The 14,083-nt window shown below is 55.0% G+C and overlaps 5 protein-coding genes across 5 annotated transcripts; 2 read left to right on the top strand and 3 right to left on the bottom strand.

The window, feature by feature from the left end:
- Positions 1-76: 76 nt before the first annotated feature.
- Positions 77-1,495, bottom strand: QC762_507825 (uncharacterized protein; the record flags this gene model as incomplete). The annotated part of the gene is made up of 1 exon (XM_062891194.1): positions 77-1,495. One exon carries the CDS (start codon positions 1,493-1,495, stop codon positions 77-79), a length of 1,419 nt encoding a protein of 472 aa, XP_062742512.1.
- A 716-nt stretch (positions 1,496-2,211) lies between these two features.
- QC762_507820 (uncharacterized protein) lies at positions 2,212-3,246 on the bottom strand (the record flags this gene model as incomplete). The annotated part of the gene is made up of 1 exon (XM_062891193.1): positions 2,212-3,246. One exon carries the CDS (start codon positions 3,244-3,246, stop codon positions 2,212-2,214), a length of 1,035 nt encoding a protein of 344 aa, XP_062742511.1.
- Positions 3,247-3,973: 727 nt separating this feature from the next.
- QC762_507810 (uncharacterized protein) lies at positions 3,974-6,183 on the top strand. The gene is made up of 3 exons (XM_062891192.1): positions 3,974-4,759; positions 4,835-5,405; positions 5,463-6,183. The coding sequence occupies exons 1-3, from the start codon at positions 4,487-4,489 to the stop codon at positions 6,110-6,112; spliced, it is 1,494 nt and encodes a 497-aa protein (XP_062742510.1). The 5' UTR covers positions 3,974-4,486; the 3' UTR covers positions 6,113-6,183.
- Positions 6,184-6,602: 419 nt separating this feature from the next.
- Positions 6,603-9,023, top strand: QC762_507800 (uncharacterized protein; the record flags this gene model as incomplete). The annotated part of the gene is made up of 2 exons (XM_062891191.1): positions 6,603-8,731; positions 8,783-9,023. 2 exons carry the CDS (start codon positions 6,603-6,605, stop codon positions 9,021-9,023), a joined length of 2,370 nt encoding a protein of 789 aa, XP_062742509.1.
- A 155-nt stretch (positions 9,024-9,178) lies between these two features.
- Positions 9,179-13,463, bottom strand: QC762_507780 (uncharacterized protein). The gene is given in 6 exon segments (XM_062891190.1): positions 9,179-9,377; positions 9,386-10,384; positions 10,499-10,598; positions 10,851-11,125; positions 11,239-12,878; positions 13,007-13,463. Coding segments are annotated over 4 exon segments (1,134 nt in total). The 5' UTR covers positions 11,547-12,878; positions 13,007-13,463; the 3' UTR covers positions 9,179-9,377; positions 9,386-9,933.
- Between the last annotated feature and the right edge of the window lie 620 nt (positions 13,464-14,083).

The raw sequence follows: 14,083 nt of genomic DNA, 5'->3' as shown, positions 1-14,083 counted from the left end.
ATAGATGCCCAGATAAGATACCCAACATTTACACAGATAAAAAAAAACTCCATGACAATACAGATTAGATCTCACCTCATTCCCCCTCGGGTTTCTTCTTCATATCCCTCCCCACCCCCGGCTCCAACTTCCAAATCCCATTACAAAGCAACGTCCCATCCACATCCGTCTCCCAAAAGTCATTCGGGATCTGCGTCCAAAACGGCCTCGGATACCCCGGCTTCTCCCCCTTATCCTCGGGCTCCTTCTCGGGATAAGGCGGCATCTCCTTGATCCCCCTCTCGTCAAAACACTCCGCCACCATGAGCCAGTCATCATCCTTCTTGAGCTGGTGAATGGCCAAGATCTTACTCCCGTACATAGCATGCCAGCTAGAAGTAACATCCGTCCCCTTCCTCGCCCAGGGAGTCCTCTCCCCTGGCCGGGTGTCCTTGTGGTCGAATTCGAATTTCTCTTCCTGCGTCAGAATGGCCATGGTGACTTTTTGATGACCCTTGATAAGCAGCCAAGCCATGGTGACGTCCTCCCCGGCGATAATGTGGTGTTTATCTTGCAGTTTAGGCAGCAAGTTAACAATATCCCAAGTAACAGTGTAAATCGCCCCATGAGGAAACGCCGTGCGGTGGTAATTGTCATAATAAAACTGCCCGATGGTGGTGTGGTTGACGTTTGCTTTATAACCCGTGACTGTGTTGCCATCGGCAGATTTGACGACGTCCAATCTAGGGAGGAGCTGCCGGTCCCAATACGCACGAGCGTTGACCCAGAGGTCAGTGTCCATTTTGGAGACAAACTCGTACTTCACCGGGGACTTATCCGACAGCCACCGGTAGAACTCTACGGTTTTCACCGTGTTGGCGGTGAAGTCGTCTTCGTGGAGGTGGTCCAACACAATCATGTCGCCAAACGTGGCGTTTTCCTGCTGGATGACGGCTCGCCAGTCCGGGCCGGGGTTGGAGATGACGAAGCGTTGGTCCATGGGCACGTCTTTGAACATCTTCATCCAGGTGTAGCGGATCAGCATGCGGCGTTTGATGTCCCAGGCGGAGCAGATGACGGCTCCGAGCCAGGGGCGGGGACGGTTGTCTTGCACCGGTGAGGTCATTGGTGTTTGGGGGAAGGGGTCGAGGGGGTATGTTGGCTTTCTCTTGACGCCGTCAGAGGCGTGGACTCCGTGGACGAGGGCGTCCATGTGTGGGGGTGCCCACATCTTCAGCCCGTTTTCATCAAGGTCGAATTCTTCAGGGTCGTAGTTCTTTGCTGGTCCCTTTGGTGGGTCGTTGGACTCGGGCGTTGGCGGCGGTGGTTGAGCTTTCTCAGGCTCCTTGTTCAAGCCAGGAATTGACGGCAAGCTGTCAGATGTGTGGCCGACGAAGAGCAACGCGAGAACGAAGATGCTAGCCAAACTGATAACCCAAAACCTAGTCGGTACAGGACGTGGACGGTTGGAAAAAGACCGTAAGCCCTCGGCGGCCCAGGCCCGGTTGACAGCCATGCTGGATGGGGATATATACCTATCGCCGAGTTGGGTTCGGGACGTTAACGAAAGTTGCCGATGCTTGTCCTTCCTCCCCGTGGCCAAGGTAGGTCAAATGGAGATAGAAATGTGCCGCGCAGAGACGCGATCGGGCGCGAAAAGGAGGTAGGGAGGAGGGCAGCATCCCGCAACCCAGCGGGAAAAAAGAACGAGACTGCCTGCGCCGCACCCCCTGTCCAAAAGGGGTCAAGCGGCGGCACAAGATCTCGACATGACAAGTGGGCTCTTCCGGCCAATCTGGACCCCTGATTTTGTCTCGGCGTTGAAAATGGCATCCCAGAACGGCTTGGCGTCAGCCCAACGAAGCGGATACGCGCCAAGCGATGTGGTGATGGAACTCTCGCTTTTTCCAATAGTTCTAGCGGGTAAACGGTGAAGATAAGGTTTGTACATTGCGGCATATGACTTGTTTTCACAACTATGTTTCGACATAGGCTCTGAACTGCTGGAATCTTGAGAATGAACCTCGACAGTGCTTTCTTTCGGAGTTCCGGACCCCCACGTGGCTCAGCCGCACGACCAGGGCCACATCTTATGCTCAGATGTATTCGAGTTCATGTGTGAAAGCTTTTGTTTGCCTGGAAGGGACAAAAATGACTTTGAACTCCAGTCCTGATCTCAGCATGTCCTCAAGATCCGTCGCCACATATCCCAATTTATCCCAGGCCTTCTTCTCAGATTCCCTCCCCAGTCCCCGGCCGCCTCTCCGTATCAGAAGGACTGGCACTGGCACCAGTACCTGCAGTCTTCTCTCCCGCACCGCTCTCCACATCCACACCCCCCTGCTGCCTCCCCTTGCCCATATTCTTCACCCTCTGGTCATGCGACATCTCAGGGAACAAAAGCCCAGGCGCGGCACAAGCCAACAACCCGCACGCAATCAACACCATAAAGCTCTCCAACACCACAAAGCTCGACTCATGCTGCATGATATGATTCCCCCACCCACCCGCCATCTCAGCAATCCGATAGACACACCTAATCAACAGCGCAGCATACGCGCCCCCCATCGCCCACAAGAACCCCCTAAACTTCCCATCCTTCCACAGCGCGCTCCCTTCCATCCCAGGGTTTTGCTTAAAACCCTTCCTCACCCGGACTAGGTAATCCCCCGCCAGCCCACCAAACGCCCCCAGAACCAAAACCTGAAGCACGATCCCCGCCATGATGATCCGATTCCCGTGCTTCAAAATATCATAATTATCCCTCCCCGCCGCGGCCGCAACCCCCCCCCCAATGGCCTGAATCACCAAGCAGCTCACATCCGCGGGCACAAAGAATATCGGGTACAGTCTCGGTGCGATCCTCGACATCTCCGGGTTCAAGCTGATGACGATGTGTCGTAACGTGAGATACAACCCGACGCACACCAGCGTTGGGCCAAGAACAATAGCCACAATCTGCATCTTGAACGCGTCGGCGTTCCAGGCGTTTTCGCTGAGGAGGACGCGACCGATGTAGCCTACACATTCGAGGATGCAACCTGCTGCTACGGTGGTGGAGAAGCCCCATGTTTTTTTCCAGAGGCCGGTGAGGAGGGTGATGATCCCGAAAAGACCGAAGCCGACGGCGAGGAAGACGTTGACGGGGAGGTTGGGGGAGTAGCCTAGGGTTGTGGCCTTCACGGGGCAGAGGGGAGAGATGGAGGGGCAGGTTTCGTAGGTGGGGTAGAAGTTCGGGGGGAGGGTGGTGAGGTCGGTGTCAGTCATTTTGGCTGCTGTTTGTTGCTGGCGGGGTGGTGTCCGGGTTGGGACGTTGGATATGGTTGCTGTTGAGTGTTGAGATCTCAGGATTGAATCTGGGGGTGGAGTCGGAAGCTCGAGTTTTCAGGGGTATAGACCTGCGTCGTGGTATCTGTCTATCCTCCAAATTGCCGTGAGTCTATCGGAAAACCACGTGTACGTGAGGAAAACAACGTCAGCAAAAGATTGTAAAAACGCTGATGTTGTTGAAAGTAGGTTGAGGGAAAGAAAAGGCGAGGGACGGGAAGGCGGATGGGATTGCCTTGGTCTACAAAAACACAAGTTCCAATGAGCTACAGCGGATCATCTATGTAAGATCCATCAGTTCGTTCGGGTTTGTCAAAAGCCCGAGCTCCTGTGGCGCTTCATGCTGACGTGCTCGCAGCCGGATGTAATCTCTTTCTCCTCCTTGCGGTGTTTGAGCTCCGGGTCGAGGCTTTGCTCTGTTCAACAATGCGGCTGCGATAGGAAGGAATGTGGAATTTTGTGGGCTTTGCGAAAGCGAGTAGATTCGCCTCTAGGTGTTGGCTCTCATATTTGCTGTTTGGGTTTTGATTGGTTGAAAATTCAAGATTGAGCCGAACACGACTATCAACACCCTTTGGTGTAGCTATTGACCAAGGCTGCCAAGCCAAAAAGGGTCCACCAAAGGAAGATTCTTTATCGGGCTCGGATTTGTCATGATGAGGCCTTTGACTGGTTGCTGTCCTGATCGTGAATTAGGTTCTAGAAGATCTTGGATGGGTCTTCGATGACGAGAAGTCAGGCACTCAAGATCACCCCCAAAACCACCCAAAAGTTGATGATGACAGCTTCTTCTCTGACGTCGTTGGAATTTTTTGACAGCCCCAGATCCACAGTCGTTTGGCACGTTGCTTGGCATCTGCGGGGGTGGTTTTAGCGCGATGCAGACCCGCCGACCAGTTGAACTTCGGGGGTTGCTATCCGGGTCGCTGGACCACAGCCTCATCAAGAAGCCATTGACCAGTCAAAAGGCCGCGCCATCTGTCTTGTCATCTGTTCCTCCTGAGTGTTCATCCAGAGTTTGGTCTTTTCTATCTGTTGATTTGTAAGATACCTCGAGAGGAACAGAACATCAGAAATCAGACGGTTTCACGACCAAAACGTGGCCAACCTGTCATCGCCCGCTCAATCTCACTGATCTCACTCCAACACGTTCCCCAGCCAATCATCTAGTCTCACCCACATGTCCAACTCCTCCAACCCGAACCCGAGCAGCAGCAGCAGCAGCTTGTTGACACCCAGTCCCTCCTCCCCAGCCGGGACCCCCACACCCTTCGGATCCAACGTTCCGACACCACATGGTGGCCAGAACGTGCCACCACAACCACCGGCTCCCGTCCCCACCATCGTGACCCATCGACAGCAGCAGCCACCGGTGGGCTTGACGTACACGGGCCGAAGGACGCACAAAAAGAGCCGCACCGGTTGTGCCATCTGCAAGGCACGCAAGATCAAGGTCTGCGCTCTCCCCCTACTCTTCCGATCGTTTCAAATCTAGATCTGATCTAACCAGACTGTCGGGTTCCCCCAGTGTGACGAACGCCACCCGTCATGTCTCAACTGCATCTCGCACGGGGTCGAGTGCCCTTTTCTTACCGCTCCGCCGGGGACCGCCACTCCAATCACGCTTGGGATTCCTAACAGAACCAGTGGTGCGAGGCATGCTGCCAAAACTGCCACGAGAGCGTCCCGCTCGCCGTCGTCGCCTTCGGGTCCGTATCCTCACTCTCAGTCGGTCGAGTCGGATGTTTTGCCGCTGTTGGAGCTGGAGCTACTGCACAACTTTACCTCGAGGACATATCTCACCCTGGCGTCTGACGCTGGCGTGCGGGAGTTTTGGCGGGTGGATGTGGTGGACGCGGCGCTAAAGTGTGATTTCATCATGAGGGCTGTGCTGGCGATTAGTTCGTTGCATCTTGCTTACCATCAGGAGAGCTCGGAGAGGAGGGATTTTTATACCGCGCAGGGGATGGTGCTGCATCAGAAGGCGAGCAGGGAGGCGATGAAGTATTTGAGTGATGACGGGCAGCATCATCTGCTGCGGGTGGACAAGGATGCGGCTGCGAGGTTGTTTTTGTTTAGCATGTTGACGATATATTTTGGTAGGTCTTGCAGTTCAGGTAGTGTTGGAAGACTCTTTGTGCTGACATGGTCGACAGCATTGGCAAGTCCGAGGAGGCCTCACTCAGAGGGGGGGTCCTTTTTCATCAACGAAACATCGTCTTTTCCAGAGTGGACGTTTCTTGTTACGGGCGCCAAATCACTGAGCAGTGTCCTCGGGCCGAGAGGCCACGAGACAATGCTAGCGCCGTTTCTCGCGTATGGAGGGCAGAGGTGGAGGACGCACAGAGCAAAGATGCAAGAGAGCCAGATGGGGGAGGCGTGGGGGCCGCTGTCTGCTCTGAGACAAAATATCCTGGGTAGCATGCAGAAACAAGAAGGCCAGGAGGGTGCCCAAGAGCGGCTGGCTACGTATATACACGCTCTTGATGAGCTGGAGTTATCGTTGGTGATCATCACGCGAGAACAGAATGGAGAAGGGGCGGAGGAGGAAAAGGATGTGTTGGATGCTATGCTGTGGTTGTGGGAGGTGTCAGACTCGCTTGTGCCGCTGCTCAAGATACCCACACCGGAAGCGGTGGCCATCTTTGCGCATTTTTGCATACTGTGGAAACATCATGAGAGGACGTGGTGGCTTCAGGGATGGGGGGACCACTTGGTGGAGAGGGCGCATGAGATCTTGGATGAGGAGCACAGGGAGTGGATCGAGTGGCCTATGAGGGTTGTTGGGCTTGGTTTGGGGCGATAGGTTTTACTTACCTCACACTACAAAAACCTATGGATACATGAGGGTAATAGATTTGGATATGATGCCACTATGAGCGTTTTTTTGATTCCGTGACTTCCGTTGTGTGAGGGCATTCCCGGGTCATGACAGCCAATGGGAAAAGTGGGCCGATCCGGCAGCTTGGTTGTTGTGCAGGAGGGGGGTTGATTGGTGGGACTGCCCTACGTCATCGATACGACAGAGCTCCTGCGGGTTATCAACCTGCCATCCGAAGCTGAAACTGCAAAAAGTTGCGATGAACGAACGCTCTCTCAAACCATTGCATGCATCTCGCACAGACAACGACCGTTCGCTATACAATTGAGTTTAACGGCGCGGCCCGCGACACTTTGACACCGCCCTACCGTTGAACTAGCACTCACACGACCACAACTACGGAACGGTCTCACTAGGTATCAACAAACACAACCTTCAACAAACATCACGACAACCCGAAAAAAACACCACCAAAATGCCCCGATCCGAAATCCCCATCCCCAACCCCCCCGCCCTCCCCTCCTCCCTCCCAGACAGCATCCTCCACGACCTATCTGTCACCCTCCCTCCCAAACCCCTCCCCCCCACCGACCTCGCCTCCCTCAAAGCCTTCCAGCGAGCAGCAAACTACCTCGCCGCATCCATGATCTTCCTCCGCTCCAACACTCTGCTGCAAAACCCCCTCTCCCACAACGACATCAAGCCCCGTCTCCTCGGGCACTGGGGCACCTGCCCTGGCCTCGTCCTTGTGTATTCCCACCTCAACCTTCTTTTGCGAAACAACCCCGACCTAGAAATGATTTTCGTCATCGGTCCCGGTCACGGCGCTCCCGCTGCGCTGGCTGCTTTATGGCTTGAGGGGTCGCTGGAGAGGTTTTACCCCGGGGAGTATGATCTCACGGAAAGCGGGTTTCATAACCTGGTGACGAGATTTTCTGTGCCGGGGGGGTTTCCCAGTCATATCAATGCCGAGACTCCGGGTGCTATTCATGAGGGGGGGGAGTTGGGGTATGCGCTGGGGGCGGCGTTTGGTGCTGTCATGGACAAGCCTGATTTGGTCGTCACGGTAGTGGTTGGTGATGGAGAAGCGGAGACGGGACCGACGGCTACGGCCTGGCATGCGATCAAATTCTTGGACCCGAAGGAGTCGGGGGCGGTGATCCCGATACTGCATGTCAACGGGTTCAAGATTAGCGAGAGGACTATTTTTGGGTGTATGGATGACAAGGAGATTGTGGCTTTGTTTAGTGGGTATGGGTATCAGGTTTTGGTGGTGGAGGATTTGGAACGGGTGGATGAGGAGTTGCAGGGGGGGTTGGACTGGGCTTTGGGGGAGATCAGGAAGATACAGAAGGCGGCGAGGGAGGGGAGGGCAGTGATTAAGCCGAGGTGGCCGATGATTGTGCTGAGGACGCCGAAGGGTTGGACGGGGCCGAAGGAGGTGGATGGGAAGATTATTGAGGGGAGTTTTCACTCGCATCAGGTGCCGCTTCCCAAGGCGGGGGAGGAGGATGGACAGCTGGGGGAGTTGGGGAAGTGGCTTGAGAGTTATCGGATTGGGGAGCTGGTTAAGGACGGAAGGCCGACGGAGGAGGTGACGAGGATTTTACCGCGGGAGAGGGAGAGGAGGTTGGGGCAGAATAGGCTGACGTATGATGCCTATGAGGGGTTGAAGAGGGTTGATTGGAGGGAGTTTACGGTGGAGAAGGGGACTGATCAGAGCTGCATGAAGGTTACGGGCAAGTTTTTGGACAGGGTGTTTCGGGAGAATCCGAAGAGCATAAGGTTGTTTTCGCCGGATGAGCTGGAGAGCAACAAGCTGGATGCGATACTGGATCACACGCAGAGGAACTTTCAGTGGGATGAGTATTCGAGGGGGAACGGGGGGAGGGTGATCGAGGTGCTGTCGGAGCATGACTGCCAGGCTTTCATGCAGGGGTATACTCTGACTGGGAGGACTGCCATCTTTCCTAGTTATGAGTCTTTTTTGGGTATTGTCCACACCATGATGGTGCAGTACTCCAAGTTTGTCAAGATCGCCCGGGAAGTTCCCTGGAGGGGGGATTTGGCGTCGATCAACTACATTGAAACCAGCACTTGGGCTCGGCAGGAGCACAATGGGTTTTCTCATCAGAACCCTAGCTTCATTGGTGCGGTTCTTAACCTCAAGGCTGAGGCTGCGAGGGTTTATCTTCCTCCCGACGCCAATTGTTTTTTGTCGACTGTTCACCACTGCCTCGGGTCAAGGAATTATACGAATCTCATCATCGGGTCCAAGCAGCCTACTGCTGTGTACCTTTCTGCAGAAGAAGCGGCCGAACACTGCAGGCGAGGCGCGAGCATCTGGCAGTTTGCCTCGACCCCTCTCGAGCCGAACGAGGAGCCGGATGTTGTCTTGGTGGGCATCGGGGTGGAGGTCACGTTTGAGGTTGTCAAGGCGGCGGAACTGCTCCGGGAGATTTGTCCGGCGCTGAAGGTCAGAGTGGTGAATGTTACTGACCTTATGATTCTTGCTCCCGTGAGCAGGCACCCTCATGCCTTGAGCAAGGAGAGGTTTTTGGAGTTGTTTACGCGGGAGAGGCCGGTGTTGTTTAATTATCATGGGTATCCGACTGAGCTGCAGGGGTTGTTGTTTGGACGAGAGGGGGTGGGGAGGATGAGGGTTGAGGGGTATAGGGAGGAGGGGACGACGACGACGCCGTTTGATATGATGTTGTTGAATGGGGTCAGTAGGTTTGATGTTGCTAGGTGGGCGGTGGTGGAGGGGGTGAGGGAGGGGGATAACAGGGAGGAGGTGTTGGGGGAGATTGAGAAGAGGGTTGGGGAGGTGAGGGGGTTTGTTGAGGGGGAGGGGAAGGATCCGGATGATATGTATGAGGTTGCCAAGTTTGAGTAGGAGGGCTTCCTTGGTGGATAAAGTTATGTTGGTGTTTTGTTTTTTGATGAATAGAGTAGAGGTTGTGGCTTGCCGCCAACCTGGAAATTTTTGTACATCCATCCCCCAACGAGCTGAATTGTGATTCACATATTGCATGGTGCCATGTGTGTGGTGTAGACAGAGTGTTGCTCAGAACAAGCCGGGGGTATATATATTCAGCAAAAACCAAAAACGCTAAGACGCGGCAAAATCAGAGACCGAAAAAAAAATATCAACGCTACCTTAAAGACCTTGTGTCATGCCCGTACCAGGTACCTACTATAAAAAGCAAAAGTTGGGGGGTTTTGTGAAAAGGCCTCAACGACACAACACCCACACACACACACACACACGCCTTTTTAATCCCCTTCCCCGTCCCCTTTCCCTTTCCCCCACCCCCCGACCAGAAATGAAATCCCCTGTTTGTTTTTCGACCCATGTTTGTTTGCCCGTTTCCATTCGCCCCTCCCCCAAACCCCCCGTTTCCCAACCGAGTCCTGGAAAAAAAACCTCTGTTGATTTGCCCCCTCCCGCTACCCTTTGCCCTGAGAAATAAGTGAGGGTATCCCGTGAAAAGAAAAGGAAAAGAAAGAAATATGGTTGTTGCTTGCTTCCTGTTGTTGTTGTTGTTGTTGTTGTTGTTGTTGTTGTTACAATGCGTGTTTGGTATCGCTCGTTTGTTCTGTGGGTCCCTTTTGTCGAGTCAGCGTTGCTGGTGTGAATCCTCCTCTATTAAGTATCGGCTTTATTCCCTTCCGATGTGTAAAATTTCTTGTTGTTTCTGTTGTTGTTGTTGTCGTTGTTGCCCACGACAAGAGCCGGCCGTGTGGTGGGTTGTTGTTTGGTGTAGCGTGTAAGGTCTGTTTGCTGGGTTAGGTGAGGTGTGTCATCAAAGATCGGAGCTCCTCAAACAGCCCCTGCTCTCGCCCAGATACAGCCCCGCAAAGAAGAACAAGCTAAACAGCATCAGCAGCGCGAGCACCACCGTCGTGACAGCCGCAATGACGACAATCTCCGACTTTCTGAGCCGCTCCCGCTGCTGCTCCTCCACGCGCTGGTGCTCGCTGCCCCCCCGCCGGTCGCTCTTTTGCGCGAGCTGCGCGGCCTGGGCGGCGCGAAAGGCAGCGTCGGTCCCGTCCCAGTGCTCCATGGGTAACGAGTTGGTCAGCTCCTTTGACTCGTCGAGTGTCTTGATCAAAACGGCTGGCTTGTCCTCGTTGAGGGCCAGCGCCTTGACCAGCCGGACAGGTGACCCGACGGCGAGGGTCATGGGTGGGATGTTGCAGTTTACTACCGTGCCGGCGCCAATGACTGCGCCGTTTCCAATCGAGACACCCGGTCTGCATGGTCAGCAAAAAGCATCAGGTAACCGGGGGAATTTATCTGACCAATCATATCTGAGAGGTGTATCATGAAAAGAACCCAAAAAAAAAAGAAGAAAAAAAAGAACTCACAGGATGGTGACGTTGGCGCCGATCCAAACATCGTTGCCAATCGTGACGGGAGCACCGGTGCTCAGCTTGGTCGTCCTTCGCCCTTCCAGGCTGACTGGGTCTGTTGTTGTGTGTTAGTGTCATGTCTTGTTGGTCATCGACTTCCCCATTGGGATGCATCTGCAGCAGTGCGAGACAAAAGGTCCCGCAACCTTGATCCTCGGGAACAGCTCCCGTTTGCCCGGACCGGATGATTCTGAGACATGAGAAGGGAGGCGGGGGGGGAAAGCAGGCTGAGCTGAACACACCACACAGAGAGAAAGAAAAGAAACGAGACCGGGGAGGGGGAGAGAAGGGGGGAGAGAAAACTTACGACCAACGCAGACAATGGTGCAATTGGTGCCAATGTTGCAGCGTTCCCCAATGATCAAGTCAGCCACGGGCGTGTCGAGGATCACGCAGTTGCGGTTGATGAAGGTGGTGCTCGCCACCTTGAGACGAGTACCGTAATCAACCCAGAGAGGAGGCTTGACAAATGGGATGGTGGCCTTGAGGGTAGGGTTGGTGATGGCCTGGTCGTGGGTGACCATGGTGCCCTCCTCTGCCGAAGTACCATCCGCCTTCTTAGGACGGTTGGGCTTGACAATGCTACAACAAAACAAAAAAAAAACGTTTGTTAGCCGTCGAAACACAGGGCACATAAGACAAACTCCGAGGTACTCGGCCGGGACCGATCGGAGAACAAGAAACATAAAACGTACTCGAGCCACTTCTCGCCGCGGATTTTTACGTCGGCATCCTCTGGTGTGCTGTTGAATGCACGGCATGCTGCTGCACACGAGTTGCGCACGCTGCGGAAGTCGCCTTGTCCTGCAGGGAAGGAGACCTCAATGCCGTGGTACTGCTGCTTGAAGGCGGCAGTCGGGAAGGGTTGGTCACTCATGGCTGCGTCGGTGTTGTTGGGTGAGATATCGGACCGAGAAGCCGCGTAAGGGGTGCTGGTGTATCGAAAGTGTTGTCGCCAACGGAGCGAGGTCTTTTCCTCGATATGACCAGAGTAGGGGATCATGAAATGGTAGGCTGGTGGTTGTTGTTGCGGGAGGGGGTGAGTGTGCAAAGGTGCCAAGTGGCCTGGATCTTATACTCGCGGATACTGCAGACAGAGAGGCCGGCTGACGGTATCGGGAGTCGGTGTACAAAGAGGCTCTATGCTATCTAGGCAGGTGATTGCTGCCAGGTGGGCGGCTTTAATTGCTCTTTCACCGGCTTCGATGAAGAAGATGCGAGGAGTCTCAAGTTCCTGATCCAGATCCTGAGGAGCAACCCAAGGGAGGGTGGGGGAAGGGGGCCCGGCGGATGACGTGGAGGGCTTCCCCAGACACCCCAAAGCCAGTGAGTGGGAGCAGAGAAGGAAAAAAGCAATTCGGTTGTCTCAGGTGTGGTGTGGCAGCTTTTCTCGGATTAAAGTCTTTTATGGAAGCGTGTGCGTGTTGGGTTGGTTCCAGCTGCAGTGGTGGTGGCGGTGATGCTGGAGGAGTTGGATGTGTTGCTGGACTGGTACGGGGCCGGGACGTGTTGATTCGGAGCACAGGTGGTGAGGAGGGTTGATGCGATGCTGGTCATGGTCGTGGTTCATCGCCATGGCCGACAGCAGCAACAACGACAGCACCGGCACGGCTCGGGATGAAAGTTGGCCAGTTCTTCTTGATAGCAGACGAGAGACACACTCATGACGGAATTGGCTCCGCCCCGTGGTATTTAAGACTTGCCGGGCGAGAGACGGACGGCAAGCAGAGCAGATCAGCGAATTTGATGACCTGGGTCCCTGAGCCCATTTTGTTCAATTTTCTCGTTGCGCCTCTCTGCAACCCCTGTCCCGGCTCAGCCCAAGCAATCCGTCAGCGGGGGCGAGCCAGGGCAGTGGGTTCGTTCTTGTGCACACCCCTCCCCCTCCATCAACCATTCACCCACCTAAAATATGACACGCAGGGGCCGCCTGGTGCTCGGTGCTCGTGAACAAGAGAGAGAATCGGATCAGCGAATCTGAACAGAAGCAAGGACCTCGAGCGGGAAATGGAGCCCAAGAGGTGTCTAGTGCCGTGCTGTATGCTGTAGTGTCTGTCAGGGGGGGTTCGGAATTTGCTCCAGAGGCGACAGAGGCAGCAGAGACGTGAGAGGGCCACCAAAAGAGGACATCGGGCCGGCGTGTGACCAAGCCCCCGGGAGACCTGGGCCAGTTCCCCGTGTGCACACGCCATGTTCGTAGCCCTGCATACGCCGGGGGGAGTCCCAGGAACAGTGGCATCAGAGTGGAACCCCAGCTGGCTAACACAACCAACCAATGGTGGGGACTGTGCAGGTCATTCATCGCTGTTGGTGCTGCCCCTCTGGAGGAAGAAATCTGAGATGTGATTGTCAGTTCTCAGTGGTCGGCTCGTGCCTTGTTCTGGTCTGGCCCCAAGCCACCCCTCCACCGACAACCGCTGGGAGTTGGGAATCGAAGAAAAGAAAAAAGGGCGGACTCCTCACCGAACGAGCCGACACCTCCAGGTCCCGTCCTCCGCCATTGGACCGCGGAGCCATCCCGGTTGCCGTTGGGGTGGTGCCCTCAGCACACACAGGCAGCGGCAGCGGCAGCGGCCAGCACACCTCAGGGGGGCGGGTGAGCTCTGCTGCACTGCTGCAGCCCAGAATGGTCCCAGTTGCTCCGCGGGATTACGCGCGCTAGACTCGCACACTAGGCTGTTCCGAGGTAACGTACCTGATCAATCAGGGCATCGGCCAAGATGGCTGTTCGCCGTTGGATAGTCTGAATGGTGTAGTGGTAGTGTATGCGAAGGAGGAGGGATGGAGGGCTGGTGGTGACAAGTGGGTGAGTGAGAGGAAAATAAGAAAATGTGTGTTTCGAGGTAATTCGCAGCGCATACACCGGTCCGGGCGATCCGTGACCTCTTCAGAGAGGTTCCGGATCCCCGGCGGCCAGTCCCCCGCCCCCCTGGGCTCGAAGAATCCCGACCCGGCAGTAGTAGGGATTGGCCCGGCGTGGGCTGCCGGCGGCGACTAGCAGATCACACACAGGCTTGGATTACTCAATCACCCAAATCCCTCCCAGGGCATTGTTGCGCGCACCACCAGGGGGAGTGTTTGTGTTTGTTTCGCACTGTGTTGTTCTCTTCTTGGCCACGACGCTACCCCCACGTATGTAGAGTGTATATTTTCACTTTTGTGTTGCTTATTTTCTATTTTTTGCGCGCAAAACAAAAGCACTTGTTCTTCCACTTTCCTTCCCCTGACTAAGGTAGTTGCAGTGTACCTGGCTAGCCCCAAGCAAATTAACTTAGTGGTGTTAATAAGCTTTGGGTGGGGTTTCTTTACCTGCCTGTCCCCCTTCCTCTCCCCCCCAAAACCGGGCGGCCGGGTGGGTGCCGCGCACCAAACGCCAGTGCGGAGCCCGCAGCTGCGGCGTCGTCATTGTCGGCTCACTCCGTTTATTAGTTACATCTCGGTTGCCTCCACCCGCATTGCGCTTTTCAACACTCTCGACACTGTACCGGATGCTTTCATCACACACACCATCACCGCTGACAGGTGTAGTGTAATAAATGC

The sequence above is a fragment of the Podospora pseudocomata genome, chromosome 5, assembly GCF_035222375.1.
Source record: "Podospora pseudocomata strain CBS 415.72m chromosome 5, whole genome shotgun sequence".
Taxonomy (NCBI): domain Eukaryota; kingdom Fungi; phylum Ascomycota; class Sordariomycetes; order Sordariales; family Podosporaceae; genus Podospora; species Podospora pseudocomata.
This window is presented reverse-complemented; position numbering and strand designations above follow the sequence as displayed.